The sequence below is a fragment of the Cannabis sativa genome, chromosome X (assembly GCF_029168945.1).
Source record: "Cannabis sativa cultivar Pink pepper isolate KNU-18-1 chromosome X, ASM2916894v1, whole genome shotgun sequence".
NCBI lineage: Eukaryota > Viridiplantae > Streptophyta > Magnoliopsida > Rosales > Cannabaceae > Cannabis > Cannabis sativa.
Genome location: NC_083610.1, coordinates 19,989,121 through 20,012,889, shown reverse-complemented (window position 1 = coordinate 20,012,889; position 23,769 = coordinate 19,989,121). Strand labels below are relative to the sequence as shown.

At 31.0% G+C, this 23,769-nt stretch overlaps 3 protein-coding genes across 3 annotated transcripts; 2 read left to right on the top strand and 1 right to left on the bottom strand.

The window, feature by feature from the left end:
* LOC115703000 (uncharacterized) lies at nucleotides 1–2,542 on the bottom strand. The gene is made up of 2 exons (XM_061105328.1): nucleotides 2,087–2,542; nucleotides 1–494 (listed from the first exon to the last, which is right to left on the bottom strand). The coding sequence occupies exons 1-2, from the start codon at nucleotides 2,339–2,341 to the stop codon at nucleotides 225–227; spliced, it is 525 nt and encodes a 174-aa protein (XP_060961311.1). The 5' UTR covers nucleotides 2,342–2,542; the 3' UTR covers nucleotides 1–224.
* Nucleotides 2,543–11,558: 9,016 nt separating this feature from the next.
* On the top strand, nucleotides 11,559–12,651 carry LOC115702993 (transcription factor MYB73). Its single transcript, XM_030630467.2, has one exon. It carries the CDS (start codon nucleotides 11,670–11,672, stop codon nucleotides 12,408–12,410), a length of 741 nt encoding a protein of 246 aa, XP_030486327.2. The 5' UTR covers nucleotides 11,559–11,669; the 3' UTR covers nucleotides 12,411–12,651.
* Nucleotides 12,652–17,937: 5,286 nt separating this feature from the next.
* On the top strand, nucleotides 17,938–23,097 carry LOC115702992 (uncharacterized). The gene is made up of 10 exons (XM_030630466.2): nucleotides 17,938–18,159; nucleotides 19,529–19,596; nucleotides 19,728–19,753; nucleotides 20,061–20,151; nucleotides 21,028–21,123; nucleotides 21,431–21,499; nucleotides 21,800–21,858; nucleotides 21,978–22,100; nucleotides 22,574–22,645; nucleotides 22,731–23,097. The coding sequence occupies exons 1-10, from the start codon at nucleotides 18,064–18,066 to the stop codon at nucleotides 22,793–22,795; spliced, it is 765 nt and encodes a 254-aa protein (XP_030486326.1). The 5' UTR covers nucleotides 17,938–18,063; the 3' UTR covers nucleotides 22,796–23,097.
* Nucleotides 23,098–23,769: the final 672 nt, after the last annotated feature.

Here is a 23,769-nt window from a genome sequence, read left to right as displayed (position 1 = left end):
TTTTTCTTGAAGAATGATTTATCGTTTTTTGTTTTGTTTGGCTGCAAAAAAGAATAAGAATTTCTTCTTCTTTTTTCATCCTAAAGAAGAAGGGATCAAAGAATTTAGACTACAAAAATCCAGAACATCAAATGAATTTGTTGTTCTTCTTGCTACAAATATGCTACATCTTAAGTTTGAAAGAAAATTTGAAGGCATAAACTTAGTATTGGGATACAAGCTGTTCATTTCGGTCCTTCATTATCGGACTCCTCTTCTTCTTCTGAAGATTCTTCTTTCTTATTCTTTTCCCCATCTGCATTGGTGATGCTCTTCTTCTGCCTTTTCCTTTGCTTTTTCTTCTGACGTTTTAAACGTCTTTTTGCTGTTCGTTCTTCAGCGGCTTTCAATCTTTCCTCCCTTCGCATGATGAATTCCGCCTCTTCTTTCCTTCGTTGGTAATCTACATCCATCCGAGCAAGCCTGTCTTGCTCTTTCCGTCTCATTTGTCGATACTGTAGCAAGCAGAGATAAGGAATTTATATTTAATAGAATATTCATACAAACCGAAGTATTTAAATAATAAAAATATTAGAGGAATCTATATTGGAAAATTAAAGCTTTCTTAAACTAGAACAGAAAATAATCATTTATGAAAAATTCCAGAAATAGTACAAGTTCACAGAAGTTAAACATATTATACTGCAACTATTAAGGATTCAAATTTCTCAAAGACATAAACCTTATAAAATAACATAGGTTTGTAATGTGCTGTTATAATTTGGTGAAAAAAGGTTACCCAAATTTGAGCAGAAACTTTTGGTTTAGGAAAGCAATGTAACTCTTAGAGCTAATTGCCTAACGGCTACATATCAATTTGAAGATTGATGCATAGCACACCCAGCAATTATAGCGCAATTTTTTTTTCCATGAATAAGCAACGTTGAATGGCAGCAAATTCATTGTTAACACAACTTTGTGAGTACCATACTTCTCTTTTGGTCTCGTCGGCCAACATCAATTATTTGCAAGCTGGTGACACATGCCATTCCTAGGTTGCAAGACCAAGAAGAAACATAACAGCAAGCGCCAAAGGCCTTTCTATAACAGAAAAAACTACTAAAATCCTTATATGATTGTGTATCAATAGTGTAAAACACATTTACTTTTCTTCAATAGCTTTATCCAAACTAACCCAAAACGGATAGCTCGAATGGTGAAACATGCGGTTTGGTCCTATCCTATGAGCAATTGCTATAGTTTTTTGGTTCCAAAATATGGTGAGACAAGGTGGGGATAGAGAATTGGGGCAAAAGATTATTTCTTTGTCAGAGCCCAGTCTCAAAAAAGAAACAAAGTCTCATTCAAACTACTGAACTACGGCCAATGAGTTGGACTTGAGATAACTTCCATCAAATACATCAACAAGAATACCAAACCTACCACTAGCTCTCCTATCCCCAAGTTGACTCAGAAAAGTATCTTCATAGATGTGATCCAACATAAGCTTTCTCAGCATATAATCAACCTTATTTCACTGTGAAATGGCCTTCCCTTCTAATTTTGGTAGGGACTGTAATAGACTACAAGTAAACAAATATATTCCAACATTCTAAGGTAAGCCCTTCTGCAGTCCTTGCCATAAAATGCCATTCCCATCTGAGGAGTCGGATTAAAACTCCAAAGATCAAATGAAGATATATGTTATCTGTCTAATAAGACAGTGAGTACATTCTGAGTCCAAGTTAAGACCTGAGGACCTATGGACCTATCTGAGTCCAAGGAGAACATTCTGAGTACTCCTTTGCCAACCTGGTATTTTCCCACTCGATAGTGGATTTACAGAAAGAAAAAAGCCCCTTAAATGATAATCAAACATCACTAATGAACCCAATCATAATTGCAACCATGACAACTCTGAAAGTGTTAGAGAGATGTGTGGGAAAATGCCTCCCAGTTACAAAACTATATCCAAGCACCACAACAAGTAATGTATTCCCAAATCACCATACCAAAAACCCTACATGTACTAAACGCATACAAATTAAACAAGGCTGATCAATCCACGGTTTCGGAACAGTAGAAATGAAATTTCAGAAATCAGTACCTGATGAAAGTCGCCAGAGCCAGAACCAGCTGAGCTACCGGAGGTGTTGCTGACGCGAACAGGAACATTATCGATGATTCGACGGAGCTTAATCTCTATATCTTCTTCCTCTTCCTTGAACACTGGAGGAGTATACTCGACAATGGCCGATGATGTAGACGCTGAGGGTGGCTTCGGAGGAAGCATAAGAGATCTCTTCTCCGGCGCCGCCATGAGCTGCAAGTCCCTATCTTTAGGTCCACCCGTCGTCGACATATGGATCTTCCAAAACCCTAAAAATTTTGAATTGGATTTGAGTTCAGAATATTATATTTTGAATCGAATTGTGGTCAATCAGTGTTCGAAGGAGATGAATTTAGCGGCACACATAAATTGGAACAAGCCTTTTGCTTCGACGGACCCTTATTTGCTGTCTTTTCTATAAAAATTCAAATGTGTAAGAGTAAAAAAAGTCCATAAACAAGTATAAAAAAAATAATTTACGACATAAATACTCAAGTTTAATTCTCGATTATAAATAAATACTTAAGTTTAATTTTTGGTTGTATAATTATATTTTAAAATTTTATAAAGATCTCTCAGTTATATGTCAAAATATAATCCCCGTGTCATTTTTTTACTGGTATGTTAAAATTATTTTTTTTTTAAAAAAAATAAAAATTCATGATATGGACCAATCAGGAATTGTCACGTGACAATTTACTTAACACACGAAGACACACTACATTTCCTAGATGTCAAGTGAAGATATTCTAACTCATTAAAGATAACATTTTTAGCAATCACAATCTTTGGTCTATCCTTTTTGGAAATGTAGATTTTATACCTCTTGGTTCCTAAGGAATAACCTAAGAAAGTTCCCTTCACGGATCTAGGTTCTAACTTGTCAATAGATTAGTGTATATATGATGTACACCTAAATATTATTAAGTGTGTTAGATTGGGAGTTCTGCTGTACCACATTTCATAAGGTATTTTTAGGTCTATCACTCTATTCGGGCTCCTGTTTATAAGGTAGGTTGCAGTTGCTAAGGCTTCCTCCCAAAATAGTTTTTCTAATCTAAAACTAAACAGTAAACATCTAACTTTGTTCAATAGGGTTCGATTCATTCTTTTAGCAACACCATTTTGCTGTAGGATCTTCACTACGGTTTTATGCCTAGTGATTCCACTCTCTTGACATAACTTGTCAAACTTGGAGTTAACAAACTCCAAACCATTATCTCTCCTAAGGTTCTTAATTTTAAGATTTGTTTGGTTTTCCACCTGAGTTTTTCAATTTCTAAACTGTTCCAAGCACTCATCCTTAGCGGTTAATAAGTAGGTCCAAACACATAAACATCAACTATGGAAAGAAAACATTGCTTACCAGAGTGAGTAGACACCTTTTATGGTCCCTAAATGTCAGCATGCACATGTTCAAGTATCTTCATAGTTGTATGCCTTGTCGGAGTAAACTTTAGCTTATGTTGTTTTCCTAAAACACAAGCTTCACAAAATGGTAAGGCACAAGAATTTAAATTTTCAACGATACCTTGTTTGTGCAATTTTTTGAGGCCTTGTTAATTGATATGTCCAAGTCTGTGATGCCACAACTTCATGTCCAATTCTAGCCCTTTCACCATACTTGCTTCTCCAGCTGGGACAATTTCTCCTTGGAGAACATATAAACCATTGATCTTTTCTCCTTTCAGTACTATCAAAGAACCTTTGGTGATCCTCAAGCTTCTGTGAATGGATTTGTATTCGTACCATTCACCTCCAAGCACACACAGGGATATGAGGTTTCGTCTAAGATCCGAAATGTGCCTTACGTTTATCAGCACCTTGATTCCGTCATCATATTGTTTGATGGTGACCTTCCCAGTTCTAATGACCTTGCAAGAATGATCATTTCCCATCAGAACTCTACCTCCATCAATTGTATATAATTAAAAAATGACTCTCGATTTGGACACATGTGACAAGTGCATTTGGAGTCAAGAATCTACTCCATATTCATTAAAGATTAACAATTCTCCATCTTGGAGCAGTCGTCACTATCTTCCGCGATTATAGCAGAATCCTTCCCGTGGTGATGGTGCCAGAAGTCCTTCCTATCTCCATTGTGAGATTTTTTGAAGCCTTATTGCTCCTTGTACTTCTTGCAAAATCTTTGCAAGTGTCCAGACCTTCCACAGAAGTAACACTTCCTTGCTTCCTTATCTTTGGACTTCGATCTTGATTGAGAGTGGTGGTGTTTACCCTTCGAACTTCCTTTTTTGGGCGATCTTCCTCTTTCTAGGTACACTTCTTCTTTCTTAGATTCCTTCTCCATTTGTAACTCGAAATATTTCGATTTAGGTACCGTATGAACATCTTCCAAGGCAATAACATCTCTGCCATACTTGATGGTTGCATTGACTTCTCGATGTGCGATTGAAAGTGATCTTAACAGGATGATGGCCTGGATTTCTTCATCGACCTTGTGATTTATGCTAGCCAAACTTACAATAATCTCATTAAATCTATCAATATTCTTATCTAAAGAAAGAGAAAAAAATCATTCTACAACTGTATAACCTTTCTAGCAAATTAATCTTGCTAGCAATTGATGGCTTTAAGTATAATTCTTCCAATTTATTCCAAACTCCTTTTGCTTTCTTCTCTGCGATGAGTTTCCTTCGAACACTGTTTGATAGATACATGATGATAGTGTAGTACACCATCTCCTCCATTTATATATACTTTTTTCCTCTGGTTTCTTTTCTGCCAACAACTTCTCATCTCCAAGAACCTTGGAGACTTTTTGGTGCACTAAGATTCCTTTTAGGCTTTCTCTCCATAGTGCAAAGTCCCTAGTTTCATCGAACTTCTCCAATTTAAATCTTGCCATTGATGACATTCAAAGTTTCTTTAAAAATTATAATGGAATGACTCTTGATTCTTCGATCTTGATCGATTACCAAGCTTTGATTTGTGGAATAATTACGAATAATGGTGTAGAATCAAGATGTCAAAACTTTAAACAATCAAGCGATTAACGATGATAAGATTAATATATCGAGAACAACAATCAAATAAAAAATAGGACCAAACAGAGTATTGCAAAACTATAAAATAGTAAATGCATAAATTAATGAAATTAACACCAAGATATACACTGGTTCAAGTCCCATAAATCGATGTGATCTATGGCTCTACTCCAGTTCTAGAACCCTGTCGAAATCCTTCCTTATTGATTGAGCAAGAATAGGTAGAATACCGTCGAGTTCGGATTCTCTGTTGAGTTCTCACTAAGTGTTTCAACTCTCACACTTACACCCAAGAATCTGCTTGATCTACAGAAGATTCTTCATATAAATCCCAAACTCAATCTCTCTCTTTTCTCTCTCAAAGTCTCAATCCCAATATGAACCGAGCTTTCAATGTCATGTCTCGAAATAAATAACAAGTCAAGGTGATATTTATAGGCTTATGATCAAGATCCTAAAGTCGGTGGCTGCAAGAAATGAGATTGTTAAGTTGGTTAGAAATAACTAAGTTAACCAACCTCTCTTTGAGCGAAGTCTTCACGTCAGCTTAAGTATCAGAGCATTCGAGAACATATATGAGCTTCCAAACTCACTGACCAATGACACTCGCTAATGACGCTTCCAGATAGGATAAAGCCTACTGGAGTCGACTATCCAGAACTACCATTCCAGGTTGGACAGCTAGCCAACAGGAGCTCCATCCTGGAGAGAGGCTAGTTCTTCCTGACGCTTTTTCCCGGAAGGACAAGGGAGCCTTAGGAAGAACGATAAGCAATCCTGAAGACCCTTCCCGGAGGGACATGACTGTCTTCTAGGATTGGCTTCCACGAGTGAACAACTTTCCATGAATGATGTTTGCAAAGACCTTTTCATTTAGATGAACTATATACCACATTTGGGTTATTAAAGAATCACAAAATTACAACCCTAAATCATAAAAATGGAAGAACAACACCTATATTTTTTTTTTCCAGATTTTTAGAAACCACCAAATTTCTAGAACACGAACCTTAAATTCTCAAAAAATCAATCAAATGTGACTCTAATACTACTTGTTAGAATTCTTTATTACTTATAAAATATATATCAAAATTTAACCGTATAAACTTAAATCTAAATATATCTTTGTTGATTCAAAGAGAAAAACTCAAATAGCGAAAGCGTATCTGAATCTATAAATAGTGATGATTTTAATCCATTTAATATAAATAATTTTTGTGGTGATTTTAGGTAATGATTTTTCAAGAAAATAAGACTTGGATTTTTTTTTTTAATTTTCTCTCTTGATAAGGAAACATGAGAACAGAATTGACTAAGAAAATTCTAAAATGTGACCAAACCAAAAAATCATAAACAATTCAAATTTATTAAACTATTTACACCAAATTTATTTGGTCCAGATTAAAATAATTTGGTGGTTTAGGTTTGAAAGAGAGAGGAATGGTATGAACAGCTTAGAAATGATAAATGAATAAAGCATTATTATTGTTAAGCTTCTTTTTTAGTTGGGCATTATTGGTAAGTTAAGTTAGGGAAAGGAAACATCGTGTAGTCTTCTAAGCACGTGCAAATCGTTGTTATTATAAAATAAATAATATTCTTTGCACAGTCCACAATCCGAAGCAATTTTTAACTGACAATGTACCTAAATAAACTAACATGTTTTAAGCAAAAGATAAGAGTGTTGAATCAGAGGTTTTCCACTTTGATTTAGAAAAACTTGTCTTTATCATCATAAAACTACAACTACACCTTAATATTTTATTAGCTACGTTTCTCGGATACGAGTCATTTGATTATTCTTTACAATTTTGTAATGAAGTAAACATGTGCATTTGTCTGGAAAAAGCAAAACTCTCTTTGTTTAATACGCTAATTGTACCCCCAAATGGCCAGAGAGAAACATCCTCGATCATTCATTCTACACTCTCCACCACGTGTACACTACTTATATAAATATATGAGAATTGTTAAAATATACAGTAGAACCTCTATCTAAGAATAGAGTTACACTAGAAAAAAAAAATTAAAAAACCAAAAAATATCAATGTAACAATAATAACAATAAATAATCATTAATAATATATCATAATAGAAATATTTTAGAGTAAATATAATTCCATACATGTATTATAATTTAAAATAAAATTATTAATTTTACATGAATAAATTTACAAAATACATGTATATATTTTATTAAGATGTAATTATTCTTATATAGAGAGGTATACTTTGTTAATACAGGACTTAGAAAATGTATAACTAATTACAATTTAAGGGTTATTCTTATTTATAACTGGCCCAAATCGGGATTTGATTTTTTTATAACAAATTAGAGGTTATTCTTAAATAGAGTATTCTTAAATAGAGGTTCTACTGTATTACTCTTAACATCTTTTTCGGTATTATATTACTATTAGTGTAAAGTTGTATAAAATTTAAGAAAATAACTTTAAAGAAATATCATAACTAATTATAAAAAATTACTTATAAAAAGTGTTAGATATTACTTGTGTTTATTTTGGGTATTAGTAGTGGACTAGTAATACCTTCTATACGTGTTGTATTGCGATTGACTAGTAATATTTTTTAAAAATTATTACATTAAACTATATGGGACCCGTGGACTAATAACAATATTAACATGTAGGAGGGTACTAGACATCACTATGTTTTTTACTATTTCTCAAATATATAGGAAAATGCTGAAGGGCATGATGCTTAATATTTTTGTGAGGTGTAATATTATTATTTGTACAACTCAATATCGGATCCGATTTGTTTTATTTTAATAAATATTATAAAAAATTACTAATCAACTATAGAAAGGACATTTCATTGTAGTATTTAGTACTATGAGTATCTCATAGAAATGCTCAAGTTAATACTAATAATACTACAAATCCTTTATTAGTGGGTTGCCGTTTCTGGTTTCATGAACAAACAACTAAACCATTATGATTTAATATTCAAGATAAAAAAACAGATTCTTCATAAAAAGGAAAATCAGTATATATTTATTTTTTCTTTATAATTGTACTGTTTAACTGCTAATAAAAGTTGTATAACAAACACCAAAAATAATAAACTGTAATATTTTTTGTATGTTTATATATTTATACTTTGACAGTTTTTCTATAATGATCTAAATTTGTATTTTCTATATAGAGCTTGATATTCACATTAAATTCATTGATTTTTTTTAGGCAAAAATATCTAATTTAAATTATCATATAAAATGATCATTTATTATGTTTCGTTTATTAATTCAACCCAAAAAAGTTAGAGCACTTTCCTAATAGAAAAAGTAACTAGCAATATATTTATTTTGGAAATGGAAATAGAATTAATGTGTGGTGAAATCTATAAATAGGAAACTACTAATTTATTTATTTTCTTAAGGAAAAATTATTTCATTCTAGAATATGCTAATTTGACAATTATTTTTTTTAAAAGTTAAGAATTCAAATTATTATTATTTTTTTTTTTGAAAGTAAAGAATTCAAATGACAATTAAATAAAATAAAATCTAACAACCAACTTTTTTTTTTAAAGAAAAAAAAAATCAAGAAAAAGAGAGTAGAGAGTCCAATGCCTTTAATCTTAGTCAGCTTTCCGATTCATATGCAGCAAAAACGCCGTTTGTCTAAGTTGGATTCAGCAACCGACCACTTAATGCTTATCTTTTGAGTTAAACCATTAACTAATTAATAAAAACCTATTAAAATAATGACTAATGATCCTTCAAATCTACAAGTACGTATTTAATTATATTAAAAAAAAAAGAATCAGGTAATTAATTAAACAAATAATCAGAATTAATTAGGAGGGTGTCACGGTTGTCAACATCCGTACCGGTTGACGTGTTTAAAAGCTAAACGGCGACGTTTTACCGTTTATGATAATATCATTCGGTGACCGCCTCGTGTCGGTGGAGTTATGGCCGTTAGTATATTACCGCGCGCCAGGTATACAGCCTGGAGCTGGCAGCTTGACAGTAATCATCTACTTTCTCATTCCACGCCACCCAATTTGTCGTTTTCTCCACGTCAGCATCCCCAATTTTTTTTCAAAAAAGTAAATGAAAAAAAATGTTAAAATATGAAATTGCAAATAATAACATAATAAGGTTAAATAGATTTTTATCCTCCAACTATAATATATTAAATTTAATAATTTTTATCGAATTTTAGTAAAAACAAAATTAATATGAATAAAAATTTATAAGATAAAGTATTATTTAATATATAAACAATTATTAAATTAATAAAATTGAATAAAATTTGACAAAAATTTTTAAGTTTAATAATTTTTTAAGTAAAATTTTAGGGTTAAAAAAATTTAAAGAAATGATTTTTTATATATTTAAGTTTGGGCATTTTACAATTTTGTATACATTATTTTAATTAATTACAAAATATGTGCAAAAAAACTTATTATCATTTTCTCATACACTTTTATATATAATTAAAAACTTTTTTTCAATTTTTATTATAATATATATATGGTAATAATTATTGATTAGTATATATATGGTAATATTGGTTATGTTTATTTTTATGTTTACAATTATAATAAACATACTAATAATATAAAACATTTTATATATGTGTTTATTGGCTATGTTTATTTTTATGTTTACAATTATAATAAACATACTAATAATATAAAATATTTTTTATATGTATTTATTTTATATTCTATTAATTAAACATACTAATTTAATAAACAAAATAATAATATTCACATAAGTTTATTATATCACTCTACGTGTGTTATGTTTATTTGTTTTAGTAATTTTTTAGAAAATAAATAATATATATATAAAAAATTGTTTATCTTTATCTTTTTCTTTGTTTATTAATTGTGTCGTGTTTATTTTTTTTAATTAAATAATTTTTGGAATTTATAAAGTTATGTTTGTTTATTTATTTTTTGATGTAAGAATTATACTTCAATAAAAAACTTGTTCACTAACTCATTAGAAAATAATCAATATATAAACAATGAAAATATACTTATTTTAGTATAGTATAAATTTTATTTTTATGTTTACAATTATAATAAACATACTAATAATATAAAATACTTTGTATATATATGTTTATTTTATTTTCTATTTATTAAACATACTACTTTAATAAACAAAATAATAATATTCACATATATTATATCACTCTAATTATTTTTAGTAATTTTAAGTATTGATTTATATTTATATACATTAATGTTTATAATTTTGATATTGTATTTTATTAAAACAAATCTTATTAAATTATAATAATTCATACTAAAATAGATAATAAACATTTATCTTTTAATAAAAAATATTTAACTTGTTTATTTTTATAAAACCGTTTAATTAATTTTACGAAATTGTTTATTTTGAGGTTTAATAAACATATTAAAAATGTATGGTTTCATGTAATAAGTTTTCAAAATGTATAAATTTTTAAAATAATTTTTTTTTGCACATTTTTTGTAATTATTTTATTTTTGTTGTACATTTATGAAAAAAGCCCTTTAAGTTTAGTGCTAAAAATTCTAATTAGCCACATAATAATATATAAAGTAATTTGTATCATAAATATTTAATTAAAATTTTAATTGTAAATAAATATTTAAGTTTTATTTTTCACAGTAATAATACATAAATTATTATTTATGTTTATTTTTTATTAATATATTTAAATTAATTTTTAAGTGAAAAATAAAAATTTTATTAACCAGGCTAACACGTATTTATTAATTTAACTTACTTATATATTTTTTGAAAATATGATTTAAATATAAGGGGAATTATCCCATATATTATTTTTTTAAATTTACGGTTTGAGTTTTTAAAGTATTGCAACGCTTTTTGTTGCAATTTAAATTGCTTGCTATAGAAATTCTTATATAAAATTTCGTAAAAATACAAAAAAAAAAATTATTTTGATTTGTAAAAATAAAAAGCCAAAGCCACCTAAATATTAATACCATATAAATTGAAACAAATAATGATTTGAAAATGAAGGAAAGGTTAAAAACTTAAGTAGTGCAAATTATTCTAATATGTATAAAAGGGAATTTGTAAACGGAACCCAAATTCATCACGTAATGCTATCCAGCCTGGCTCGCTCAAACTTATCCCTAAAAAATAATTCTTTTCCAATATATATATACTCCATCCATTTATAATAAATTACCGGAAAACTGCCTTTACTAATTTCCATAACTGTACGACTCAAAACGGGAAACTAACTCACGTTGATAAATTCTAAATTACCGAGATTTTAGTTCTAATTTTTTCTTAATTAATAACTGAAACCTCAACTTACGTGTCAATTCAAAAAATATTAACATTTTGTAACGGGCCACCGCGAAATACCGGTTTCTTTAACATCCATTACCAGATTCGGTTAACCCGCTATATCAGTTACCCTAATACTGTCTTATATAAACCTCTCTTATTTATTCTCTCACCATATAATACAGAGGCTCTCTCTCTCTTTCTCCTCTCCTTCCCCAACCGTTTCGTCAAATAATAAAATAAAAAACATTCTAGTCATTTCTTTGTTTCTCCATTAATGGAGTCTTTATTATCGCGTAAGGTAAAGGGACCATGGAGCCCCGAAGAAGACGAGAAATTACAGTCTCTTGTCAAACAACACTCAGCTAGGAATTGGTCTGTCATAAGCAAATCAATTCCTGGAAGGTCAGGTAAATCTTGCCGTCTACGATGGTGTAATCAGCTCTCTCCTGAAGTTAAACATCGTCCGTTTACCGATATGGAGGATCAGATCATAATCGACGCCCATTCAAAACACGGTAATAAGTGGGCCACCATTGCTAGGCTTCTCGAAGGTCGTACGGACAACGCAATCAAGAATCACTGGAACTCGACTTTGAAGAGAAAGTGTTCGTCGACGTCTGAAAACGATGACGGCGACGACGATGAAACATCGAATCCGTCTAAGAAAAGGTTTGCCGGTGGCGGCGATCGTCCGGTTTCAGTACAGCGAAACTCTTGTAGCTCCGGCGGTAGCGAATCCGAATCGGATGATGCTTGTGATGTAATTTCGAACGGGACAAACTTTTTTCCGGTTTATTCTCAACCGCTCTTGAATCGATCCCTTAGTCCACAACAACATGTTGACAATCAGAGCGAAAGCTTCAACGATCCGTTCACTCAACTGACGTTGTCATTACCTGGAAGTTCGAGTAAATCTGAGAAGACGAATAAGTTGAACTTTGGACCCGAATTCACGAGATGGTTGCAGGAGACGATAAGGAAGGAAGTAGAAGATTACATGGCTAACATAGTTTGAGAATCAACAGCATTGCCATTGGTATAATTACTAAGCTCGATTCAACACAACTTAGCTACTCTTTTTTTGCACAGAAAGAATCAGATTTAAAATTAGGGATTCAGAAGAGATAGATATATTGGCTGTTCTCTGCCATGGTTTTTTTCTTTTTCTTTTTTTGTTTATTTTTTATTTTTTAAACTTTAAATAATTTTGAATTGTACATATATTAGATGATGAGAAACACTTGAGCTCGAAGAAATTATTATTATTATTATTTACTTTTAATATATTTTTTTTTTGATTTAGTTGAACATTTGAAGATAACTACGGATTTAAAAAGAAAAGAATAAAAATAAATTGAAAAGTGTATTTTTAAAAATGACGTCATAATCATCATAGTACGGATTGTACCGGGTAAGCATGTACTAAATTGCATGTGATTTTAGGTGTTTTGTGTTTGTTTTTTCTCTCTTTTTCTGGTGGAACTGTGGTACAGTCTACAGTAGTGTGAGACTTGACTACTGGTGATATGAATTTGGTATTGAGATTTTTTTTTTGAATTCTAAAATGATCTTCAAAACTAGATATTAGTTTGGTAGTAAAGAAAATTAGAGGAAAAGAAAATATACTGAAGAGATAAAAAATTGGAAAGATAGAAAAGAGAGAACATTTCATGCGCTCCTACAATCTACACAATTATGAAACAAATTAAATTAAAAAAAAACTCTTTTAATGTCGAAACAAATAGAGCATCGATGCACTCTTACAATCTACATAATTATGGAAAAAATTAAATTAAAAAAAAAATTCTTTTATTTTTTAATTTTTAAATCACAAAAATAAAAATATTTTCTATAATTAATTTTGTTTTGCAATTTTAAAACGAGAAGTGAGTTGTGTAAAATTTATTTTTATATTTATCTTTTTATTTTATTTAAGTTGGGGTTGGATCGATTTAGTCGGAGTTTAAAATATTAGTTAAAAAAATTATTTAAAAAATATTAAATGTAATTTTTTTATTTTTAAAATTTTAATTCTCAATTATAAAAGTGAAAAGTAAAAACTTTTTTTATAGAATATAATTTACAAAATATTTTCACTATTTTAATTTTAAAAACTAATTAAAAATTATTATATATGCAAAAATAAGTTTATTAATACACTTCATTTTTGTATTTATATATTTAAGATATCTAACATCTTCAAAATAAGATTTTGACAGTCTTATTATTGTACACGTTATATGCCTATAAAATAAAATATTCGAGCTGTACTTTTTATATTTTAACTTATTTTAAATTTTTTAAAATTTTTGCATCTTAAATATTTACAATATCTTCCTTCAAAAAAAATAAAATAAAATAAAATAAAATATTTACAATATCTAAACATGACGGAGTGCTTATCTATATTTTCAGGGTGCTCCGTAGAAGCATCCTATATTTACCAAATAAACACTGAAAAAACAAACAAAGAAATAAGGACACGAGAAGAAAAATAAAAAAAATATATAATTATACATAACATAAATCATTAATTAGTTTATTATTTTTTTATGATTTTTCTTTCTAAATAAAATAAAATAATCATCCAATAATAAGAAATAATAAGAAACTCATTCTATATTCCAACAAAACAATTGAATTAATATAATAATTTTTTTTTAATATAACACAAGTTAATTATTTTACATCTATTCTATTTCATTATCCATACAAAGTTTGACTATTTTATTTTCTTATTTCTTATTTTTGTTATTAACTGCCAATTATATTAAAAACACTCAATTGAGAAAACCAAACCACAATAAAATTTATGAGCCCCACCATTAACTCGTTCAGAGCCTCAAAAACAGTTGCAGACCTCCAATCCAGAGCTTTATGAGCTAAAATCCCATGTACTAGTTGTTGGAAATATGAAGCTAGAGTCACACTGATCCAGCCATGGAGTCTGCATAATTGAGCAGCATACAATAAGGCCCAAGTCTCTGCTTCCAACGGGTCACTCACATCAATCGTAACTAGCATGGCCTCCACAAAAGCACATGTAAGATCAGTAGCAACTAATCCTTTATAGGCAACATCAGAGTAAACAACAAAGTTTCCATTATTAAGAACCTGATCATCAAAGGAGCATTGGTTGTTGCTGCAATGAATGAAGTCTCTCCCGCAGCCACAAGCAACCTTACTGCTTCATTAATTCTTCCTTGAACTCCAAGGGCAGTTAGAGTGACCTGATCATGGAAAGAACGATTCCTAGAAGTTCAAAGTTCATCGCACAAGCACACGCTAAACCTTGTAAAGGAGAGTCGCTAGCATCTGAGGGCTATTAAAGCTCATATTTTCACTATCAATACCCCATTGACTTGTAAATCCAATCGATTTTGCCAGTGGACAATGTCAGTTTATGTTTTCGAAAGAATCTTCTAAAGCTCCACAAATAGCACATCTCACAGTATTGTCGAATAAACGTTGGAGCTTATTCCTGAATAGAAGAATATCCCATCCTAGTTTCCACAAGAAGTGTTTCAATCTTTCAGTAAGATTTAACTTCTGAATTTGGCTCCAAATTTGATCGTTAGATCCTGTACGATGCTTAATGACAGCCTGGTAGACCCCATTAGGGGAGAATTCACCATCTGTTGCTTGTTTCCAAACAAGCAGATTAGAATGGTGACTTGGAAGGCGAGGCACCAAATTCAAGGAGCTAGCAACACTCGACACTAACCAAAAATTCTTCTGATGAGGATTCCAATCTCCATTATCCCACAGCAGAGAAGCCACATGAGTCGAATTCGAAACTATCACTGGATTCCAGTTCAGTCAAGGTATCCAGGGAGAATTTCAGACCTCAGCTCTACTTCTGTTTGCAATAAGAAAGCAGGACTCTTCTCTTATCAATTCCCTAGTTGCCATAATTCTTTTTGTCCAAAAGACGCATTCTTAGGAATGTTGAAAGACCAGAAAGTTTGGTCCCAATACTTAGCCTTAAACACTTTACAATAAATCGATTCATCTTCACGCCAACTTCCAAAAGAGTTTGGCCATACTTGATGGAGACCATACTTGGGAGTTAACTTCTTTAACGACCCACCCCTATCAAAAGGTAAGAAAATCGAGTTACAATCCTTGAGCGCAAGGAACCTATCCTTATGAGCATAACCCGTCCACCAAAACTTCCTAACCACTTGATTCATCTAGTGACACAAGGTTCTTGGCAAAAGAAATGTAGACAAAGAATATGTAGGGAGCTTAAAGCTATTGTACAGATAAGCATCGAACGTCGGCTTGGGACAAGAGTTTACACCGCCAACCTTCAATCCTTGAGCAAATCACTACATTTCCCAAAAATCTGTCTTCACGTCACAACCTATAGAAACCCAACTGATTCACTATCATCCCTCGAAAGTGCTCCCTAGTATTATTCAAGAAAACATAATTAGCATATTTACTCACATTCAGAAACTGCCCAAACCACTCACAATACTTATTGAGACAATCTTCAACCTCAGCCACTTCCTCCATTTTAGCTTTACAAAAGATACGTACATTAGGTGCAAGAATGATGGGCTGCCACGACTAACCTTGAAGCCCATGATCAAGCCTCCCTCCTCTTTTTGCATCAACATTCTCGAAAGCACCTCACCGCATAAAATAAAAGGAAAATTTACTTGGTATCCTAACTTTTGCTATTTTTTTACAAAAATACTGTCAGGCGGTATTTTTTACTTTTTTACTATATTTTTTTATAAGTTTCATACTGCAGTATACGGTGTTAAGTTTTCACTGGTGTTCTACTAGTGTTTTACTGGTGGTCTACTGTTGTTTTGAGTTATGCTTTGTGTTTTACTAGTGTTTTATAAAAACACAGTATTTTTGAAAAAATTTCCGTGTAACAGTATTTTTGTAAAAGTTAATTCAAATTCTAATATTTTTGTAAGTTTCCCAAATAAAAAGATATGGAGAAATCAAATCACCTTGATGGAGACCATGCTTGGAGGCGAACTTCTTTAATTAACGACCCACCATTCAAAAGAATCGAGAAACTGAGCTTACACATTTCATAATAAGATGAATAAAATTTACCTCTCCGAAGTTTTTTCCAAAAAGCTCCATTTATAGGTTATGCATTTTATATGATTGGAACTTAATTTGGTGTAATGGTCCAATGTTTCACCTAAGGTCCTGTTGGATACGAACCAGTAATTTAAGTAAACACATATTCCACTACATTTACATATTATTCTGTTTTATAATAGTATTAATAGATGTTTATTTATTTGTTAAAAAAAAATATTTATTTATTACTTATTTCTTATTCATATACTTTATTTAAAGAGTAAACTTCAGTAGTATTGAGATACACCAACCATAAAGCAGGCATGCATGGTTGTGCTAGAGAAAATATGGGTCTAAGACTAAAATTATAGGACACTTAATAATTATTTTTTAAAGAACAAGGGAGAGTCGAAGAACTGAAAAAATCGTGATATAGAAAAAGTTATATGCATTTTATATGATTGGAACTTATTAATTTGATGTAATGGTTCAAGTGGTGTTCATATGTTAAACCAATTAAAATTTGACACGTTAATTAATTTTTTATTTATAAAAAATTTAAAGCTTTAATAAAGTCAATAAAATTAGTTAACATATCTAATATAAATTAAATTAGTTGATGTGTTAAATTTTGATATGTTTAATATAATATGGAACACTAATTTTTAACAGAGGATCTTGATTCATCCAATGTTTCACCTCTGGATCCAAACCAGTAATTTAAGTAAACACATATGCCATTATGCTATTTGTTGTCTCTCTCGTATATATTTAACTACTATTGTGATATAGAAGCTAAAATATTATTATAAATTTGTTGTGTCTCTCTTATAAATATTTAACTACTTATTCATTTTCAGCAATCTAGCAAGCGGATGTGCTTAGAAGTCTAATCTAGATTTCTGAGTCAACAGTCGCATATGTTGTAGTTATTTAAGATATTTGATAAAAATTTTAGAAATTCAAAAAAAAAAAAAATTAACATACTGAAAATAGGATATAAAGAGTCTGCTGCACGTGTAATTTTTATTTTATTTTATACGCTTGTGAAATAGACGGTTTAAATATTGATTTTTACATTGTAAATTGTTCTGAATTTTTTAAAACTTTACAAAATGTCTTAAATAATTATAACGTACACGATTATAAAAAAAAAATTAAACTAAAAAATTCTTATAAATACTAAAATAGTTAGAGATTGTATCAGTATACCTATATTAGTAAGATGCATGGTAAAAACACCCTACATATTTGTATCATGGAATAAAACATATGATTGTTTTTTTTCTTTTTTTGAAAACAAAACATATGAGATTTAATTCAATATAATTGAAACTCTCATGTAACACTACATTTAATATGTTTGGGCTCTTTTTTTCTAAGAAGCCCTAAAGATGAATGGGCTAATGGGTTCTAGTAAAAATTGACAGGTGGGCCTTCCCATTTGAGAGTAGAACTAAAAGTTGGGCCTTTGAGACAAATAAGGGAAAGAAGTCGTTGTAAAGTTTGCTACCTGCCATTTCCAGCACAGCGAAGCTTTTTCGTTTAATTTTCTGAGATCTTCGATTTCCAATCGAAGAAGAAGACAAAGAAGAAGAAGGTGAAGGAGAAAGATGTTGCCTACGGTTTCGAAAGGACGCTCCTCGTCTTCGGCCTCTACTTCTCGAAGTAATCCAATGTTCATTCAGTATCTTAGACGAATTATCAAGGTGCGTTCTCTCAAGTCGGATCTGATCTTCTCTAACATTTAGACTCTTTTATTGTTGAATTTCTGTATTTATCACGCTCTTTTATGCATAAACTAGATCAAATTAGGAATGGAAATGTTGGACTTGAACTTTCGAACTGTTGTTCTTCATTTATTGTTGAGAAATTGAGAGAATTATCTATCATTAGGTTTTTCGCGGGCAGTTATTCCGGTAAATTTTAAATATAGTTTGTCATAGCTCCTTGAATTTGTATAGGATTTTTTTTATGGGAGTTTGAGTAGTATATCTGGTATATGTGTGTATGTCTTAATTGTGAATTGCGTTGATTTTCCGTGGGATGCTTTACTTCATCGAAATGCCAATTGACTAATTTATATATACGATAATGGAAGACGTAGTTTAAGTCATGTCTATCAGTTCAATCGTTTACGACATGTTAAAGTGGGGTTAGGCGTCGTCTCCCAAATATGCTCTGATTTCAACTCTGGCCCCTAGGGAATTCAATCTACATTCGGTAGTTTTTGAGGATTTTGTATTCAGTTAGAGATGACACTGAACATTGGTTTGCTTCTTAAGCTATTTACCTTGGCTGCTCAAATCTAATGGATTACACCAGAGTAACCGATTAGATCTGAAAGAGGCTTTTTAATGGAATATACGATTTGAATTCCCGCACATTAGGGTAGGTTGAATGGTTGGACCTAGCTCCATGAGGATTGAGGTGTAGGATTGATTCATGATAGTGATGTACCTAGCAACATGCTATTTCTTGCCTTCAAATTTGTAGGGTAAAATGGGAGGAAAAATGAAAAGAAAAATAATAGAATGCCCGATTACCTAAGCTGCCCTGAATCTTGAGTTTTGATTTCCTCACGTCACTATTACAGTATTGCCTTTATTTTGTTTCATTTCTTTTAAATCTATTAGTCAAGATCTTGATATATCTTCATGGCCAACTTAATATTTAAGATAGTTAGAATGATTAATTTTGATAGGACTTTTTGCTGCGCTGTTTTCATTTCTTTTTATAAAAACATAGATTTCCAATTCTCCAACAAGTAAATGTTTGTTATCCAGGTGCACTCAGTTCCTGGGCACTATATGTATATATACATAAATGAATATTTAATTGGAATATGGATGACACATGATTCCTGTTCCTGTATCCCTGTGGAGTTTATAGGTGTTAACCTCTGTACAAATGTTTTTTTTTTGTTAAGTTTACTGTCTGTTTCTCTTCTATGCCTGTCACCGTGCTACTCGGTTTCATTGAATTCTCCATAGACCTATTAATTGAATAATTTAAAAGCTGTTTTAGTGTGTTGGTCTTGCACTTCTTTTATTTTTGCTTTTTGTTGATTAATTTCAGTGGCAACAAATGGATGTGGAATATACATTTTGGCAAATGTTTCATCTATGTACATCACCAAAAGTTGTGTAAGTTCATTATTGGATGAGGAACCTGATATTTTGTGGAGGATCACTTATAAATCTTTTTCATGTTTTTACCATGAATCTAACTTTTTATGCTTTTCTTTCTGGCTCAACTTTTGATCTTGCATGTGAAGTTATCAGCACACCAAGTATCACAAGCGTAAGTTTTTCCATTTCTTATTGTCAGGACTCTGCAAACTTTGTTGTATTCACTAGTTACTTAGAAGATTAACGCTGCAAAAATTTGAAATTATAGTGGAAGTTTGATGTTTTCTTTTGTAATTCTATGTTACTGCTAAGTGTGCAATCATTTTTGACCAGCTAATTTCATTGTGTTATTACAAATTTTATATTTATGGCTTTAATGCATATGGACTTATCAATTAATCATGTATGTGGCTTTCCTATTGTGGTTAGATGCCATTTATATTTTTTATATATGTATTTACATGTTGATTTGTTCACAGAAACTAAGAATCAATGGGCACGTGACGACCCTGCTTTTGTTGTGATCTGCAGCCTCCTACTGGCAGTTGCAACTATGGCATATTGTGCTGCGTAAGTTTATTATTCACTTGCATATTTATAACTCAGGTTAATAATGGCCTGAATGAGAATAGCTACTGCTGTATTTCATGAGAAAGGAAACCAATACAAAGATAAAGTGTTCATATTTAATATCAGAGTTGGATAGGGTAATGTGTAGTGTACCCCTTTTTTGCTTTAATTTTTTAGGTGGGAATGTGTTTATTTTTCATGGGTTTCACTGGATTTTAAAGGGTAATGTCCATTTGAAAAGTTGAGTTTCACATTCCCCCACATACTAACTCTTTCTACACTTTCCTATCCTAACAACAAACAGCCCCTTATTTGTGTATGATAATATTGTCTTAGATTCTTAAAAGTAATTTATTTATATGTTTAGTTGAAAATGAGACTTGTTTATTTTTATCCAAATGTCATAAATTCCTTAATAATTAGTGGGGCCCCACAACTTTAAAACTAGAAACAAGCGCTACAGTGTTTTGAGATTAACATTCACCATTATCTTCATGCCAAGTGGTTTTTAAATTTTTTTGATTCATTGTAGCGTTTGTTATGAAATCGAAATTGACTAATTCAAAAGTTTTACTCAAGGATATATGTGAAGGAGAAAGGTTACCAGGTTTGAGGACTTGCTTTGATTGTACAACTTTGAACTACTGATTTTTTTAATAATTGAGTTCTTCAAGAATGCTATTACTACTCTATCTTATGGTGAATATGAAGTTGAATACAGAAATGTTTCTATTTTAGTCTGCTTATTTGAAGAAAATAAAATTATATAATGGTTTTGGAATATCTTCAGTTGTAATACTTTGACATACCGAGTTTCTATATTATTGAGTTATTCAAGAACGCCGAAATTTATGTTTCTTTTATTGCCTTTTTCAGGTACGACCACAGTGCTGGGCATGCTTTTTTTGTAGTTATTTCAGTATTGATTTTCCATTTTTTATTAACCGGGACACTTCTGGCCACTTTTTGTTGGTAAGTGATATTAAATTAGCGGGATTTTTTTTGTTAGTCTTAAAATTGTCCCTATTAGTTTGCTGTGCTAATTTGCTCTTGTGATATATGTTTTAAACAATCTACAAACTCACCATACAAAAAAAAGGCAATCTACAAACCTAAAGGTCGATACTAGGCAGGACACTTAAATATATGTTCTGCCTATACTGCGCAGGATAGTTGATATTATGTTCTACCTATATTGATTAATTCTTCTATGTTGGCTGATTCTTCAATTTATATCTTTGAACACAATTTAATGGCAAAATCCTCAACGTAATTGCAGGTTTATCACTAATTCTTACCTTCGGGAAGAAGCTCCAAACAGTCATGTAGTAGAGCAACGGGTTGAATGGCAAGTCTTCAATCCTTTTCTAACTTGATTAGGAATCTAAATTTCAACTGGAGAATTGAACATGTTTTTTTTTTCCTGAACCTAAATCATCAGCACATGCATCTCTTAATCCTTTTATGTGCGTGCAAACATATATTTTGCATTCTAACTGTTCCTGTAATGAAAGTCATTTATTTGAGAAAAATGTGTAGTTTTTCAAAAGAAATCTGTTTCTTCCTTTTTCAGTTTCTGTGATTTACAGTTCATATTGAATTATTTTGGTGACTGAAACTATCTTTCTTCTTTTCTTGATCACTGAAGGCTGTATGCATTTGATGTGCACTGCAACTCTTTCTTCCCGATGTTTGTGATGGCTTATGGTAATAGCGGCATTAATAAATCGTTATTCTTTATTTTATTCTATATTTCTTTTTTTTTTTTAAAAAAAGAAAATTGATTCTAATTTAAGAAATAATGCTACTATGTCATGATTTTGCAGTGATCCATTATTTTCTATCCCCTCTCTTGGTAGCTCACGGATTCATTCCAGTGCTACTGTCAAATTTACTATTCATGGTGGCTACTTCTTACTATCATTATCTCAACTTCTTAGGCTATGATGGTAAGATAAAGATTTTGCTCATAGACAAGAGTTTGGGTTTGCTTTGCATGATGTAGGAATTTATTTTTGGCTCGTTCAATATGGCATTGACTCGTGTCTTCAATATGTTTTGAATTGGCTTGAAGCAAAAAGAATTTCTTCTTCATTCTTGAGATCTTTAAATTGAAAGATGAAGTTATAGCATTTAGTTTTTAAATCATGCCAATAAGTTACTAAGCGCCACCAAAACCAACTGACTTTCATTATTCATGCAACTGGAGTTGTTTTGACAATGATCCAGCTAGAGTGCACTGTCTATAAATTTGTTTTGATTTTCCAATTTGGTTTTAGAATAATTTTATCCTCAATTACCACCGACTCAATCCAATCTTTGTTTTTACTTTTCTATTAAAGTTGTAAAACGACAACCATAATAACATGGCTGCCAATAGTTGGAATATAGGTACAAATAACCATGGTCCTGTTTTCTGCAGTTCTTCCCTTTCTAGAAAGGACCACTTTTTTCCTATACCCAATTGGTCTTGTCATCGTCCTTACTCCAATCTGTAAGTGTGTCTGCTCAATTTTCTTTCTTTATTGAATTAATGTTACAATAGCTTACACTACTAACATTCTTTTCTCACTCTGCAGTTATTTTGAGTGGCTTCAATCCATCGAGATATTTTATGAACATGTATTTCAGTCACCGCTTATGATTCGTTAGGTCTAGATACTTGTAAGAACACAATTGAAACAACAGGAATGCTAATTGGAAGATATCAGCCTGAAAATTGTTTTTGTGGATCCTATCTTATTGTGCCTAGAATATTGAAAAGGGATGATGTCCCTCTAGGAAAGGAAAGGAAAGGAAAGAAAAAAAGTGTTGTGTAGCATTTGTGGGCGCCTTTAACACTGAATGAAGTTGGTACCAAAGAAGCAAGAGTGTCCAAAAGTATCTGATTTTGGTGATCGAAATGTTAATCAAAGAGATGTATTCAATATAGCGATGATTTTCTTCCCTCTTTGTTGAAACTTTGTTTTGCATTTAAAACCTATATTTCAAAGTCGTAGTTGGCCCCTTTTCATAGGTTTACTTTACCTTCTTTTATCCCATTTTCCAAAATGTTTCTTTCATTTTATTTTTAAGAAAGACTTGGGAATTTTATTTACAAGGAAAGAAGGGCCAAATCTAATACAAACTTTGATAGAATAAGACTCAAACATTTGCCAAAAAAAATGAAGTCAACTAATAATACCAGATCTAAAATCAACTTCCCCAAAGAAGCCAGGCCTATAAGCTCTTGTGTATTCTGTGTTATGTTATGGGTGAATACCATTTTGACATGATACGAGTATGGTTAATATATATGGAGTACATGCCTACAAGTTAGGCTAAGAATCACGAATTTTGATTTTCCAACAGAATAAAATCCTAAACTAAATATAAAATATTTACAATAATATAATAATTAGAATAATTACATATATATTCTATCAAACTAGTCCTTCCTGAGTTGTTTGCTTTGAAGATGTTTTGCTTTGAAGATGTTTTCAATGAAATGAATTATTTATATAAATGGGAAGATTGAGAAGAAGTGATCCCAATAATACACACAAACTAATAAAAATGCATATAAATAATTATGGTTCTTTTTCTTCATCGGATTATGATCTCTCTCACAATAAGGTT